The 16,677-nt window shown below is 45.4% G+C and overlaps 1 protein-coding gene across 2 annotated transcripts in view; it reads right to left on the bottom strand.

Annotated features, from left to right (window-relative positions):
- The window catches only part of YDJC (YdjC chitooligosaccharide deacetylase homolog), a 26,717-nt gene extending 11,580 nt beyond the window's left edge, over positions 1 to 15,137 (bottom strand). The window contains exons 1-2 of one of the 2 annotated variants that reach the window (XM_048821353.2): positions 15,002 to 15,137; positions 12,690 to 12,868 (exon numbers count right to left, since the gene is read on the bottom strand). In XM_048821353.2, the coding sequence (XP_048677310.2) occupies positions 12,690 to 12,853 (164 nt within the window). In that variant the 5' untranslated portion in view covers positions 12,854 to 12,868; positions 15,002 to 15,137. Of the gene's footprint in view, positions 1 to 12,689; positions 12,869 to 13,243; positions 14,204 to 15,001 lie in introns of those variants that run through there. The other variant, XM_048821354.2, reaches the window with a different exon arrangement.
- Between the last annotated feature and the right edge of the window lie 1,540 nt (positions 15,138 to 16,677).

Genomic DNA, 16,677 nt, shown 5'->3' on the forward strand with positions numbered 1-16,677 from the left:
GGGAAAGCCCCTGGTGCACCAGACTGGTTTGTTTACCTGCCGCGTCCACAGGTTCGGCCGATAGCGGCTCCCACTGGCCATGGTTCACTGCTCCAGGCCAATGGGGGCTGTGGGAAGCGGTGCGGGCCAAGGGACATGCTGGCCGCCCTTCCCGCAGCCCCCATTGGCCTGGAGCAGCGAACCGCGGCCAGTGGGAGCCACGATGGGCTGAACCTGCGGACGCAGCAGGTAAACAAACCGGTCTGGCGTGCCAGGGGCTTTCCCTGAACAAGAGGTGGACCAGCTTTGAGAACCACTGCTCTAGAGGCCACTGGATCCATAGGGAATACAAAGGACAGTCCCCTGGATCGTGGGGAATCCATGAGCACATTCTGCTCCCAACTCTGTTGCTTCTTGGCTTCCCTTCCCCTCAGCAGATATGCTGAAGTCACAAGGTTAAGAGAGCTGGGCTTATTTTCATGGTAAAAGGAGGCTTTGAGGTAACTTCAGAGCATGTTCCAAAACTTTGGCTAAGATCAGTTGAACATCTGGTAAGTCCTCTATTGAGGAGCTATATTCTGCTCTGGCAAAGGGACTGACCCTCTGCTCTTGTAGATCTCTAACTCTATAGTCCTCTGAGGGGTATTGATAACATGTCATCTTCCTGTCCTACCTGTGTGTGTTTTCTTTGGGATACCATAAGCCATTTAATGCTGAGTCCCTGCATGTATTCAGCAACAGATGCTCTGCAGTGGATGGTGTTCCTAATAATTCCAACGCTGGGGACAGATACTCTCCCACATTTATTAAACTGGATGCAAAACACAAGCAAAAGTAGCATTTTGGCAGCGATCTGCACTGCCGCGAGGGAGACAGGGTTCTGTTCCTGACCCCAGGCACGCTTCACCAGGTCAGTGGGGTACAGGTGTATGGCGGGAACAACACCAGGGAGGGAACACTGACCCAGTGGGCACTGAAGTTTATAGGAGCGGCCTCCAATGGGCATTACTTCTACAGGCTGCAGTGCTTCTCAGCACTGAAAAGGAACCTCTCCAGTCACTGATGAGCTATACAAACGGAAGAGGATGGTGAAAGCTGAGATATGTGGGGAGGATCCCCAAGACTCACGTCCATTAGGAACAGGGAGGGACAACCGGTTTGAGCATTGGCCTGCTAAACCCAGGGTTGTGAGTTCAATCCTTGAGGGGGCCATTTAGGGATCGGGGCAAAAACTGGGGATTGGTCCTGCTTTGAGCAGGGGGTTGGACTAGATGACCTCCTGAGGTCCCTTCCAACCCTGATACTCTAGGATTCTATGAACCCTGACCCTTCCTTAGAAGAAAGCTTCCAGCCTGAGGCAGATAACGTCTCACACCTACAAAGTAGCAATACTGTACTCTTGCACGGCTCTTTACAAAGGAGGGGAGGGATTGTTATCCTCACTGCACTGATTGACACACAGAGACAATAACTTGTCCAACTAACCCTAACCCACCCCACCCACCCCCCGTGTAGACCAGGGCTTGGTCTCTAAATCGATTTTACCCAAGGTGTTAAGCAACAATCACAATTCTATGATCAGTTGACTGAGACCTGCAACTGTATGTTTACAAGATTGTCTTGATAATCTCTGAGTAATAGAGAGAAAGGCAACAGCTGTGCAGCATCAGGGTTTAACTAAATTGTGATAAACAAAGCCAAAAAAACACAATTTCTGTGAACTCAGACACACACCATGACAAATAACCAATGGGGCTATCCACAGGAATCAGGCAAGGAGGATTTAGTTGTTTGATTGTAATCTGCTTGGGGAAGATTTCTAATCTGTTTTGTGTTCTGTACCACACTGAGCATATTGTCAGCACTCAATAATGGGACAGCATCCAGCTTCTCCTGAGTGAAGGGTAACTGTCAAAGCCAGCCCACTGGCTGTGTTCTCAAACCACAATCCAAATCAGGAGTAGAGAGAGGAGAATGCACTCTTGTGGGAAATGCAAACAAGGGAGGGGAATAAACCAGGTAAATGAATCATTGGAATAGTTTCCTTTTCAAGGATCTGTTGTTTCTCAGTGTGAGTACTCTAAGCAAATGTTCCTGCTGAAACAATTGACCTACCGCAATCACAGTAAATGCTGAGTTCAGAATATAGTTGAGTATCTCTGGTTACTGGGAGCTTCATGCATAACTGCATTAAACTTGTTGTTAACAGATCCATCAGCTTCCTGAACAGTCCTGACCAGCCATATGCTGGGCCCAGTGCAAAACTTGGGATTCATTCTTTGAGACCAGTATCTTCAGTTGTTTTGAACTCCTAGCTGGGAATCTTGAAGGGATCTTCCTAGGCCCTTACACAGAGCTCTTGCTTTAAGCTGCATGTCATCGAATAGCAGTGCTGCTGGGTGAATTCTATTCTTTTCCTTTATAAGTAAATGGATCTCTGTTTGCATCCTGTTTATATCCCTACCTTGGAAACCACCAGCTGGCTGGGCTTGTCAGCTTGTATTACAAGTGGTGACATGATGAAGATAGAAATATCTGCATACAGATGTCACGTTCATAAATATCAGTGTCTGACACCAGGGAAAGCAATGCTATGCCATGCAATGCTTACAAGAACTTGTGCCAGCAGAGCACCTCCGGATTTCAGCTTGCCAAATAGATTCATAGATACTAAGGTCAGAAGGGACCATTATGATCATCTAGTCCGACCTCCAGCACAACGCAGGCCACAGAATCTCTCTCACCAACCCACTCCTGCAAAAAACCTCTCACCTATGTCTGAGCTATTGAAGTCTTCAAATCATGGTTTAAAGACTTCAAGGAGCAGAGAATCCTCCAGCAAGTGACCCGTGCCCCATGCTACAGAGGAAGGTGAAAAACCTCCAGGGCCTCTTCCAATCTGCCCTGGAGGAAAATTCCTTCCCGACCCCAAATATGGCCATCAGCTAAACCCTGAGCATATGGGCAAGATTCACCAGTCAGATACCCAGGAAAGAATTTTCTGTAGTAACTCAGATCCCACCCCATCTAACACATTTACACAAAAAAGTTTGTTGCATAAGAGTTAGTCACTCTGACAAACACTCCCTCTGACAAACTTCAAGAGCTGGTCAAAGAACACATCTAATTGTCATGCATCTTGTTCTTGTTTTTCTTCCCATTATTTCTGATTCCAAGGCCTTATATACAGAGACAAGGCTTCTTAGGTCTGATCTACATTAAAAACTTTTGTTGGTATAGTAATGTTGGTTAGGGGTATAGTTTTATTAGGACACTTTTATATTGGCAAAAGCCCTCAAGCAGATGCAAAAGCCCTCAAGCAGATGCAAAAGAAGTCCTTTTGCCGTATAGGTAACTTCATGTGGGGCGCTTGTATAAGCTATGCTGGTAAAAGCACTCTTTTGTTGGAGTAATCGGATACCAATTACCTGAATGAAATAAACTACAGCAGTAAAAGTACACTTTTGCTGGTATAAGCTGCGCTTACAGTAGGAGGGTTTGCTGGAATAGCTATCCCAATAAACCCTATCTAGGGGAAGGTCACTGGTGGGCCCTCAAGGCAAGCCAGGCTCAACCTTCTCTGTCACATAGTAGCTAGCCCCTGGCTGATAGTGATGTGGCCATTTAATGATCATTAGTGATCCCAGCTGCAGGGAATCATGAACTGCTACTTACACAGAGCTAGGAGTTCAGTGGGGAGAGGGTGGATTGCAGAGCAGGGTCCAGCACCTGTGGGGGTAGAAGCTCTGAGCTAGGGCTTAACCAGGGACAAAGTTACGTAGAAGGGCCCCAGGGGGTAGGTTAGGCTCCTGTGTGGGAAGTCCTGAGCTAGGTCTGACAAGAGTAGGGAGATGTCTAGGGGAACCTGCCAGGCAGGCAGTGAGGGAAAACCTGCTCAGACCAGAAGTAACGAAGGAAGAACTCCGCAGGAGCAGGTCAGGCTCCTGGGAGGGAGACCTGAGGAAGGGCCCATAGAAACACTGCAATGGAGCCTGAGGGCAGAAGAATTATTATTTGGATATTTAGCTTGGACTATCAGTTGGACCTTGTGCTACCCGAGAAGGGGACTGAACTTTATGACTTGGCCAGAGGGCTGAGCCACAAGAGACCTGGTGAGAGGCAGACAGCTTCCAGGAGGCACTGGAGACAAGGGCCCCTTCCAGCATTGCACCCTGATGCAAGAGGGTGCTCCAGAGGCTGAGTACACTAACTCGCAGGCAGACAAGGCCTTATACTGTGCAGCCCCCCCTTCATTCAATGGTTGGGTCGTCACAACTCACTGAGGAAGTGAGGGTGATGCAGTTAGCAGTCAGATGAGAGTGTGGAGGGAGCAGCAGAAATACTTCCAGATTAGGTGAATGTCAAGCAGGAGGATCCGAATGAAGTCACTGTTTACACACACGTTTTGCAATTAGCACTGATGGGAAAGGAAGTGAAAATGGAGGGCAATTACATGTGGTTTGGTTCGAATTTTTCTTCTAAATGTACCCAGATGCGGTAGAGTTTGTGCAAACAACATTCTACATCTGAGCTATAAAAACAAATGAGAGTAGGGAAGACTATCAACTTCTTTCATTTCACAATGTTTCATTTTTTTCATCAAATGTTTTGGTTTAAGCAGCACATAAGAGATAAGGGACACTGATGTTCAGTCACCATTGAACTGACAAAAGAATGAAGAAAATACTGTGGAAAGCATTTAAAAGGCCCTTCTATCTCCAGCAAAGATAAGATGTTGGAATCTATCTATGAAGGGCAATAAAATAACTGTAGCAGGTCTAAGTCTCCATTCCTACGGAATGCTGGTGATACTGGTGGAGTTGCAATTCAGGGTGATCAATAAATCTTTTTACGAGTGTCCCACAACGAGCTAAGAGAAATAAGATATTAAAGTTGTTTTTTCAAGTCATGCAACATCCTGGCCTTGTTCTGATCACCCACACACCTGCTGCAACATACAGCTGGTCCCACTGAACCAGCAGAGGGGGCAGGGAATTCCCCTTAAGTGTACCTCAGTTCCTTAGATATTTTTATGTCTCACTGGGTGATTGATACAGTGAAACCTGCACTCAGGGCCGTTTCCAATAAGCAAGCCTTGTCTTCAGAGGTATCTTTAAAACGTCCCCAAGCTTTCCAGTGTGAACTAAGTTGACCTTCAGTGAAAGTCCTGTGTACATCAGGCAACCAAGTTTTGTTGGCCCATTGGGTGGCTGTCTTAAGCCAGGCTTCTTTGTGCTTTTTTAATATAACTTTGCAAGAACACCCAATAACCTACTGTGGCTGTGAAGGTGTCTTCAGCTGGGGCATGATGGAAGGTGCCACATTAGACTGGGAGCCAAGATTCAGAGCAGGATATAATGAGGGGCCTAACAAGGGGAAAAGATGTTTCAAACTTTGTATATGTTGACTCCCAGGGGCATTCAGGTTATATATTTCTTTTCAGACTACTAGACCAGCATCTTATTTCTTTGAGGTTGTATTTATTCAGCTTTTTAAAACCTGCAAACATGGCTGCAGACTAGTGTCTTGTGAGCTATGGAACAAAGAAGAGCAGTACAAAGTAAGCCAAGCAGCACTGAAAACTGACAAGCTAAGTGTTGTGAGACAAAACCTGAACACAACCCCAACAGTGGTATAAAACCCCACATATGCAAAGGAATTTCCCATGTGCAAACCAAGACTTTAATCAGAAAAATACAAATGAAAATTGGGAATTGTTTAAGAACACTTTACTAGATGCCCCAAAGCCACAATCCCACAATTGAGGAAGAAGGCTATACTGATTAAAAAAAACAACCTGGTTTAGAGGAAATGTGAAAGCAGCTATAAAAATGCAACAACTGGAAGAAAGGGGAAGTTGACAGTAATGAATATAATCAGAAACTAGGAATTTTAGAAAACTGATAAGGGAAGCAAAGGGACACAAGGAGAGATGTATGGCCAGCAGAGTTAAGGACAATAAGCAGTTTTTTTAAGCATATGAGGAACAAAAAGAATCCTAACAATGGTATTGGTCCATTACTAGATGGAAATGATAGAATTATCATTAATAATGCTGAAAATGCAGAAGTGTTCAATAAATATTTGTTCTGTATTTAGGGGAAAAACAGATGATGTAGTCATATCATATGATAGCATTATTTCCATTCTACTAGTATGTCAAAGGATGTTAAACAGCAGCTACTAAAGTTAGACATTTTTAAATCAACGAGTTGAAATAAACTTGCATCCAAGAGTTTTAAAGAGCTCGCTCAGGAGCTCACTGGACTGTCCGGGCTGATATTCAATAAGTCTTGGAACACCAGAGAAGTTCCAGAAAACTGGAGGAAAGCTAATGTTGTGCAGTACTTTAAAAGGGTAAATGGGATGACCAGAATAATTGTAGGCCTGTCAGTCTGACCTCAATCCCAGGCAAAATTATGGAGCAGCTGACATGGGACTCAATTAATAAATAAAGGAGGGTAATATAATTAATGCTGATCAACATGGGTTTATAGAAAACAGATCCCGTCTAACTAACATGATCTTTTTCTTTTTTGTAAGACTACAAGTTTTGTTGAGAAAGGTAATAGTGTTGATGTAACAGACTTACAGACTAATATAAGGTATTTGACTTTGATACCATATGACATTCTGATTAAAAAACTAGAAAGATATACATTTAACATGGCACACATTAAATGCATTAAAAGCTGGCTAATTAGTGGGTCTCAAAATGTAATTGTAAATGGGAAATCATCATCATTAAACAGGTGTATTTCTAGTGGGGTCCTGCAAGGATCATGATTCTTGTACCTACACTAGTTAACATTTTTATTAATGATTTGGAAGAAAACATCAAATCATCACTGATAAAGTTTGCAGATGACACAAAAATTGGGAACGTGGTAAATAATGAAGAGGCCAGGTCACGGATAGAGAGTGATCTGGATCAGTTACTAAAATGGGCACAAGCTAACAGTCTGTGTTTAATTACATCTAAATGTAAATGTATACATCTTGGAACAAAGAATGTAGGCCTTATATACATGATGAGAGACTCAAGCAGTGAATCTGAAAAAGATTTGGGGGATGGAGTAGATAATCAACTGACCATCGGTTCCCAAGGCAACATTGTGGCCAAAACGGCTAATGCAGTCCTTGGATGCACAAACAGGGGAATCTCACATAGGACTAGGGAGGTTATTTTACCTCTGTATTTGGCACTGGGTGACCGCTGTTGGAATACTGTGTCCAGTTCTGGTGTCCACAGTTCAAGAACAATGTTGAAAAATTGAAGAGGGTTCAGAGTAAAGCCACGAGACTGATTAAGGGATTAGAAAAAATGCCTTATAGTGACAGACTCAAGGAGCTCCATTGATTTAGTTTAACAAAGAGAAGGCGAAGAGGTGATGTGATTACAGTGTATAAGTACCTACATGGGGAATAAATATTTAATAATGGGCTCTTCAGTCTAGCAGAGAAAGACAGAACATGATCCGATGGCTGAAAGTTGAAGCTAGAGAAATTCAGACTGGAAATAAGGTGTACATATTTAACACAGACAATAATTAATCATTGGAACGCTTTACCAAGGGTTGTGGTGGACTCTCCATCACTGACAATTTTTAAATCAAGATTGGATGTTTTTCTAAAAGATATCCTATAGGAATTATTTTGGGGAAGTTCCATGGCCTGTGTTAGACAGGAGGTCAGACTAGATGATCACAACAGTCCCTTGTGGCCTTGGAATGGATAATCCCAGCCAGAGATTCAGTGAAAGTGAGGGTGGGATCTGCAAAGCAATGCTGTGAGGGATGGGAAACCTGATATTTGCCAAGTTGTCCATCTCAACACTGCACAATTCTGACTGCAAAGGCGCTGCAAGTTAACATTACCCAGGGCAGCCCTGCCTTGTGCATGGGACTAATTATGTGCTGGCTGTTTGGCTCACAAAGGCTGCAGGTGCTTGGGGGAAAACACAAGTCATCTGTCCCCATTGTGGATGGCCTGGGACAGAGACTGTCTAAATACTTCCATACTCAGAACTACCGATGGCTGAAGCAGCTCCTCTTTTCAAAGTGCAGGGTATAGCAGTTTCCCGGAGACGCCACTGACAGCTCCTGCTTCTCTGCAGCGGGGTTTCACCCATGCTCACTGATCCTTACAACACTAAGGAATGTGTGCAGATCCATGCGCATCTAAGAGCAACACTTCACTACAGACTTTTGCAGATGCTGAATACCTGCACAGAGACTTCCCCCAAAGTTTTCTGAGGCAGGAGGCCATGCAGTACAGCTCCGCAGCAAATAAGGCTGAATGCTGGTATTCCTTGCATGGGGGCTCAGGGACTATATGAGTGGCTGGAGAACAGCCAGACAGGGGACACTGTGGGAAGGCAAAGATCTACATCCGGATGTTGAAAGCTGGCGGGGGAGTTGGTATTTTTATTTTTTTGCTGCTGTTTGCCACACTCTACAGTCTCTTGTTTTGCTTTATAGTAGCTAATTTCTGCTGAGGGGCCCAACCACAGCATAAGGCAACCTATGGTGTTCCAAAGGAGGCCTAGCAAAGTGGTGGTGAAGTGAAGTCTAGGATGACACACACTTCACCATCACCGGGCTTGTCTGAACAAATACTTAGTTTGCAGCAAGCTGGGGTGTGAATCTGCTGTGCGTGAAGTTTCATGTGAACCCTGCTGACGCTCACTAATAGTTCCCTAGTGTACTTTGATCTACTCCTGTGTCAAACCACAATAGATCAAAGTGCACTACGGAGCTCTTATTGCATGGCTGCGGACACACAGTCTGCAGCAGGATACATTCACACCTCAGCTAGCCAAGACCTAAGTATTCATTTAGACAAATCCATAGTGTGGCACAAAAAGAAACTAATTCCCATCAGAAGGGTTTTTACTCCTACCATTTCAGTGCAGGATGGGATGCTTAAGAAGTGGCGTCATTCTGAAAGGAGATATCTGAGAGAGAGAAGAGCCCTCATTTATTTGTATTCATAGTTAAGCTTTGCCTGCATCTGATAAATTTGAGGCCAGTTACTTTAAGGCTCCTCTAAATCCAAAGCTAATTTCAAAATGGATAAGTGCCTCACCAATATTGTTGCCCATTCTCAGGCTGAAAACCTCACTATGGAATTCAGGTTGCAAATATTTGCCAGTTACTTCATGGGCTGGGATGGAACCCAGGAAAGAATGTTGTAGTTTTCTCCCCAAAAGCCAGAGCATTGAAAAGCCACAAAATTCATAGTAAAGCTTAAACTTCAAAATCTCCAAACACGAGAGAGTCACTCAGACAATAGGGATTTCCTGCACCTGGCATTGTGGGATGTCAAAATTTTGGTGCAGGATTTACTAAGGACTTTAAGAAGGTCACAGCCTCAAGGTTGTTTAAAATCAGATTTCTGACAGAAAGCTGGCTTGAGCCTTTATATTAGAGCTGCTAGTATCTCAATTGGCAGAGACAGATAAAAGGGTTCATTTACATAATCAGATGCTACATTTATTGTGGCAACAAGCAAAAATGCTACCTGAATTTGGCTCTCCTCTGGGAGTTAACACTTTGGAGCATTATAAACAATAAGATCCTACAAACATCTATGCATATGAATAACATTGCATTAGATAGGTTTCAGAGTAGCAGCTGTGTTAGTCTGTATCCACAAAAAGAAAAGGAGTACTTGTGGCACCTTAGAGACTAACAAATTTATTTGAGCATAAGCTTTTGTGAGCTACAGCTCACTTTATCTTATGCATTCCTGATAGATTTCCACTCCATACGGCTAAATGCAGTGCCTTGCATAATGACAGGTTTCAGAGTAGCAGCCGTGTTAGTCTGTATTCGCAAAAAGAAAAGGAGGACTTGTGGCACCTTAGAGACTAACAAATTTATTTGAGCATAAGCTTTTGTGAGCTACAGGCATCCGATGAAGTGAGCTGTAGCTCATGAAAGCTTATGCTCAAATAAATTTGTTAGTCTCTAAGGTGCCACAAATCCTCCTTTTCTTATTGCATTAGATGGGACTACCAAAGCTGCTTAAAGTTACTCATATGTGTAAGTGTTTGCAAGACCTGGGCTACAGTTATTCCGTATTAAAATGTTTCCCAGGCCACCCAGCTTGTTTTCCCAGAAGTGATTTAAATCAATTTCACACGTTTAGAATCCAAAACAATCCCTGTTTGCGCTAATAAAAATAAGGGAGGGGAAAGGAGGGCTGTAGTTTGTACTGGCAAATGGCCCTCCAACCCTGCTGTAGAACACTTAGTCAGCTAACAGTATAAATGCTGTGACCTGGATTTAGTCATGCCTTTTAAAACTGCACTCACATGGTCTACTTTCTGAATACAGAAGTGTAAGTAATCAGAAACTAGGCCAGGTGGAGTCTATATTTAAAAACCTGCCGGAGAGTAGGGCTGGAAAGTACAGTTATATATAGTAGACTATTACCAGAGTGCCAGGGTTTAAAGCTTTTCATGGTATAGCTGTATCTTGGGAAAGTGTTCACTTAACCTCACCGTTGTACATGATTTTTTTGATTTACTAATAAGCAGGCCTCTAGGTTACATTTCCCCCTGACACTTCCTTCTGCCTGATCTGCTCTCCTGTCAACAGTAGCATATAATTTCTAACAACAGACAAACCTACCACTAATAATTGGTCTCTTGTAGGCAGAGAGGCGATGGACTGAAGGGGCCTGGAGGCCTTTCCCTTAGAGAAAGTCCCTAGCTCAGGGTTGATGTATGATGGTGGGAAACCTGCCCTGGTGCCACCTATGATCTGTTGCTAGAAGATCAGTCCGTAGGGCTGCCAATTGGGCCCCTTCCCTGATGGCCAAATTCACTGAAGACATTCTTGTCTTTAAAATATAACTACAGTTATACACACCATGCAAAACACACATGCCACCCTCCAAGCATATCCAAACCTCTTCCAAAGGCAGCTTTGGATGTGCACTGAGAACTAGTATGAAGTTCCCAATATAAAGTTGTCACCCGTGAACAACTGGAGTTGGGAAATGGGACACAAGGTTTCAGAGTCCCAGCAGAGCCCGCTTTTTAGTCTACACAGTGCTTTCAAGGTCCAGCTCACCGAGTTGCTCACTGTTTCAGGAAGTACTTCTCTTTCCAAGTGCTAACCCAGTCTGGAGCTGCGGTATAAGCTGGCTTTTACCTTCTAAATGAGTTACAAGTAATATTTCATATTAAAGGATTTGCTGGGTTAGTCCAGGAGCCCTGAACATACCGTGTGATGTGATACAGAGCCAAGTGTGACAGCATCTCTTAAAGAGCCCCTGCAGTAATCAGGAATATATAAAATAAGTTAGGTACCTGACACCCCAAACTTCTTTTTGTGTGTGTGTTTTTTATTAATGGTTTTACAAAACCTAATATGAGTAAAATGCTTTCATGACTATTAAAAACTATGGTTTTTTGGTTGGAATTGCACAGGTTTGCAACCCAAACATTGCAAAATTGTACTAGTGTCTGAGAACCAGAGAGAGTGGAACCTGCTAGTTTATTTTCAGTGGCCAAGCTGAGTGAAATGCAAAAAGTAAACAAACAGCATAAATAGTAAAAATAAGTGAGATGTTTAAAATTCATTCAGTTCTAATAATCTAGGGTGTAAGCAGTTCAGTAAGGACATTTGCTTTTTAAAGCGTGGTGGTGTCCCTTGAAGTGCTCTGGAAAGCAAGAGACCAACAAACCCAGACTGTGACAATGAAAGAAATAACTATCAGTATAATCTCCATTCCACCCCCCATACATGTGAGGGGGAAAAATGTGCAAAGTAGTGGCTAAGAGAAAGCAGAACCATTTAGGATACGTCTACACTGCAATTAAAAACAACTCAGGCTTGTGGGGCTTGGGCTACGGGGCTGTTTAATTGCAGTGCAGATGTTCAAGTTCCGGCTGAAGCCCAGGCTCTGGGATCCCAGGAGAGGGAGGTCATACAGTTCAAGCTCCAGCCTGAGCCCAAACATCTACACTGCAATTCAACGGTCCCTTAGCACGAGCCTGAGTCAGCTGACCCGGGGCAGCCGCAGGTGTTGAACTGCAGTGTAGACGTACCCTTAGAGTAACGTTTGCAGATGAGTATACTTTGTTTGACTATGTTAATAAAGCAGTGTTGCAGCTGAGTCAGTCCCAGTATATTAGAGACAAGGTGGGTCAGGTTGGTAATATCTCTTATTAGATCAACTTCTGTTGGTGAATGTGCATAACACCTTCAAAAGATGAGCCTGAGAGCTTAAATTCATAACTGTGCTAGACACTAAAAATCATGGACTGGATAGACACTGAATGTATGGCTCATTACAACAATCTGTAATCCACTAACCCTCCCTTGTCCTACAACTGCAGTCAAGTTACTGCCCACTTGACCTTGAATGGACTCTTGCAACGTGTTAACTTCTTATGTAACAAGATGTTACAACTAAATAGAAGGTGTGACACTCTGAGTACCTTCCCAGACCTGAAGAACAGCTCTGTGTAAGCTCGAAAACTTCTCTTCACCAACAGAAGTTGGAATAACAACTTATATTACCTCACCCACCTTGTCTCTCTATGCTCTAGCTCTAGTTTTCCTGCCCAAGTCTGGGAAAGTTGAGTTTTTCCATTTGGCTATAAATGTTATGAATTCACTGAACGTCACAGTCTGGGCTCTGATCGTACGGCCTGCAGAGGCTGCTCGTGAAGGGGACCAAAGTAAGTAGCTTACCTTCTCGCCAGTTGTGCTGCATCTGGTGCAGCGCTGCCATTGACCAGAAGGGAAACATTGGAAACTGCTCCGGCCAGGAAACACTCCACGATTCCTTGGTTCCTCTTTGGGCAGTAGCCAAAGTCATCTCCGGTTACAATTAACTTCACTCTGGCCTGAAGCATCCTTAGGGGTCAGCCCTGACAGGAAATCAAAGGAGACAAAATCAAAGCAATGAACGCTGCAGCACATTAAAAGGCTACAGGAAAAGGCAGGATCAGTATATATGAATGAGAAAGAGAGAGAGAGAATAGAGAAATGAATCAAAAAGTGACTCCGCCTCCTGCCAGATCTGCTGCTCCACCTTAGCTGTTTACAATGGTAATGACGAATATACTGGCAGGGCTAGTTTCATTTCACTGTAACTGTGGCTCTCACTCACAGTACTCTGCCCCTCCCTCAGTGCCAAGATCAGCCTCCTTCACTTTTCTATTCAGGGAAGGAAGGAATGTCATGCTATATTACCCAGCTGGATTAAGAGTAGTTTTTTCCAGTTTAACAGGTCACTGATTTACCTAATGATTTAAATGACTGATGGTACATCAAGGTTCAGAACCCTCTGGTTTCTGGACTCCATCATAGTGAGCAGCTAGCTTACAGTATCTGAAGAGAAGAAACATCAGGAATGCAGAGCTCAGACAATCCTAGAAGAAACTAAACCATTAGTCTATGTTAAAAGATGGACTTCTTCCAATAGCCAAATCTCAATAAAAGTCCAGTACGAAGAAGGTACATGCTGGTTCCTGGTTCTGCATAGGCTGTCTGAATTCTGCAGCTATTCCACAGAAGCAGCTTACATTCTCCCACATCAGGGTTTCAAAAAGGCATCACATTTGGCATTTTTTCAAGTAAAACAGTGGACAAGGGAAAGAGGTTAGAGTCTTAATTTCCTCACACTGCCTCTCCCTTTCCAATTTGCATGCCTCCTCTTTTGAAGAATAAGCAAGATTCCTTCACATCGGTATTTGCACTTTCCTGTCACACAGATCTGAGGCTCATTTAACTGTTGAGCATACGGTGTTTGTTCGGCATTGGACACCCAGGAAGCTGGAGCTTTCCTGCTTCACCAGAAAAAGCTCTGAGAGCACAGCGCCCCTTGGGAAGTCAATCAGACCCTCTTTTTTTGCACCCCGGCTATTGTTCTTCCTTTCTTCTTTCCAGTTAGAAGCGGTTCATCGTCTCTGTCCCTCTTTTTCTGAGCTGGGACTCCAGCAGCAGTAAGGAAGCTGCTGTGCATGCGCTGAGAACAAGCAGGAAGTGTGGCACAGTGCCTCCAACAGCAGAGAAGTGAGCTATTTATATACTCCACACAGTGTTTGCTTATGGAGAGGGTAAGAGACCTAGAATTCATAACAGCGGCCCAAAATCAATAGGGCAGAAAGCAACTGGCTGAAGCAAGAGCGTGCTTGTCTCGTTTTCTAAGTGATTTTTCAGTATAATCCATCTGCTTTATTACAGGGCCATGCTGCCTTTGCTCGTAGATCATATAAAAATATAGCCACAAACCACCCCCAATTGGAGCTAAGATGACCAGAGAGCAAGTGTTAAAAATCGGGATGGGAGTGGGGAGTAATAGGTGCCTATATAAGAAAAAGCCTCAAATATTGGGACTGTCCCTATACAATCGGGACATCTGCTCACCCTAATTGGAGCACTTAACTCTGTCTGCTACAATATTTCATCACAAGAATTCCTAAAGGCAGGGACGTTGCGATCCCATTTGTGGAGTGACAGCGACTGCCCTGATCCCCCTGAAACAACCAGGAGCAGGGGAGGTCCCCTCCTGGGGCAAGGATGGGACGCCCTGAAGAAGACAGACAGGCACCAAAAAGCCCCTGCTCAATCAGTGATGGGAGGGCTTCTGACCCCTGCAAGCTGCTGTTAGACCCCCTAAGGTCCTGGGGTGAAGGTGTGGCCCTCATGATTTCCTGGCTCGTCCCTGACTTACGCCGCCTGTTGCCAGAAGGCTCCCCAGCCCCGCGACTCCACGGCACAACCCCTGCCCCGGGAGCCGGGCTCTCCGCCAGCTGCCCCAGGGATGCCCCGCACTAAGCAAAGGGGGGCCCCCACCCTGCAGGGGGGCTCCCGCTCCCCGGAGCGCCAGCGCCGGGCCCTTCAGCTAGAGTCCAACACGCTGCGGCGTCCACAGGGGCCAGCCCCGAGCTGCGGCCGCCTCCCTCCCCTTGAACGCCGGCGGCCGGCGGCTGCTCCCGCGCCGGCGCTGCCGCTTCCCTCCCGCTCGCCCCCCGGGCGCGGGGGGCCCCCGGACTCACCCATCATGAAGCGCCCGCCCAGCCCCTGGCAGCAGCTGCTGCTGCGGCCTCCACCACACGCTCCCGAGCCAGGCGCCCCGGCCGCGCCGCGCCGCGCCGCACAGAGCCGCTGGGGCTCGCGGGCCGCGGCGTGTGCGCCCGGTCAAGGCGGGCGGCGGCTCGGATGTCCAGGGGCCTGCTGCAGCTGGGGCACGCACGGCTCAGCAGGCCGTAAAAAGAGGGATGGACCCGGTGCACTGGAGTGATTGGCAGGCGGCGCTTAATTTGTGCCAGGGCTGAGCCCTGGCACCTCTAGGGCTTGGCAGGTCATAGCCCCCGCACCTCTGGGCTTGCTGAATGGGGGGGGGGGGGGGATGTTCGAGCCCCATCGCATCTTTCCTTGCAAATTAAGCTTTGGATGCTTGCGGGGTGGGGGTCTGATATGGCGCCACTGTTGTATGCGCAGTAGTTGAAGCCCAGTGTGTCCCAGGATATTAGAGTGACAAGGTGGGTGAGGTCATACCTTTTTGTGGACCAACTTCTGTTGGTGAGGGAGACAAGCTGCCAAGCCACAGGCAGAACTCACAGCACAGGTGAAGGGATTGTTTAGCATCAGTGGAAGGGATTGTTTCGCATCAGTAGTTAGCAGAGATTATTAGGGACCATTCCAGGTAGAGGGGCCAGTTAATACCTCCATCCATTTCATCCTCACCCGTAACAGTTTTACAATCAACAGCAAACACTTTATCCAAACCATGGCCATAGACATAGGAACTAAGATGGCTTCCCAATATGCCAGCCTCTTCCCGGGCTACCTTGAAGAAGAATTTCTAAACAAATGCACCATATAACCAGTGATATATCTGAGATACATCAATGATATTTTCATCCTCTGGACAGACAACTTAAACTCCCTCATAGATTTCCCCTTCAACAACCAACTCACATCCATTAAACTCTCTCTGGAGCACTCCCACACTAACATCAACTTCCTGGACACCACAATCAGCTTCAACAATGGAACCCTACAGACAACTATATACAAGAAACCCACGGATCACCACACCTACCTTCATAGATGCACTAACTGCCCCGAACACACCAAGAAATCTGTTATCTACAGCCATATCACAGAATATGCTCTGAGGAGAAAGTCCAAGATATACCTTAACACACTTAAAACCACTTTCACCATACAAGGACACTCCACCAGAGAAGTAGATTGCATCATGGAATAGGCCACCCAAATACCCTAAGAAAACCTGCTTCAATACAGAAATAAAACCCCCTCTGCCTACATACCCCTAGTTGTTGCCTACCACCTCACACTGGAACCCCTACAGGATATCATCAAACACCAACAATCCTTACTTGATGGGGACCCCATCCTGAAAGAAATCTTTGCTGAACCCCTGTTTCTGTCCTTCAGACAACCCCCCAATTTCTCCAAGCTCATCATCAGAAGCAAGCTCCCAACAGATCAGGACACAACTCAGAGCAGCACCAGACCCTGGCAGAACAACAGATGCAAAACCTGCAGACATATTGCCACTCCTACAATGATCCACACCCCCAAACAAAACACCTTTCAAGATCCATGGGTCCTAAACATGCCTATCACAACATGTGGTATACCTCTTCCAGTGCACTAAATGCCCCAATAACAACTATGTGGGTGAAACCAGACAATCACTATG

The sequence above is a fragment of the Caretta caretta genome, chromosome 15 (assembly GCF_965140235.1).
Source record: "Caretta caretta isolate rCarCar2 chromosome 15, rCarCar1.hap1, whole genome shotgun sequence".
Classification (NCBI taxonomy): Eukaryota; Metazoa; Chordata; order Testudines; family Cheloniidae; genus Caretta; species Caretta caretta.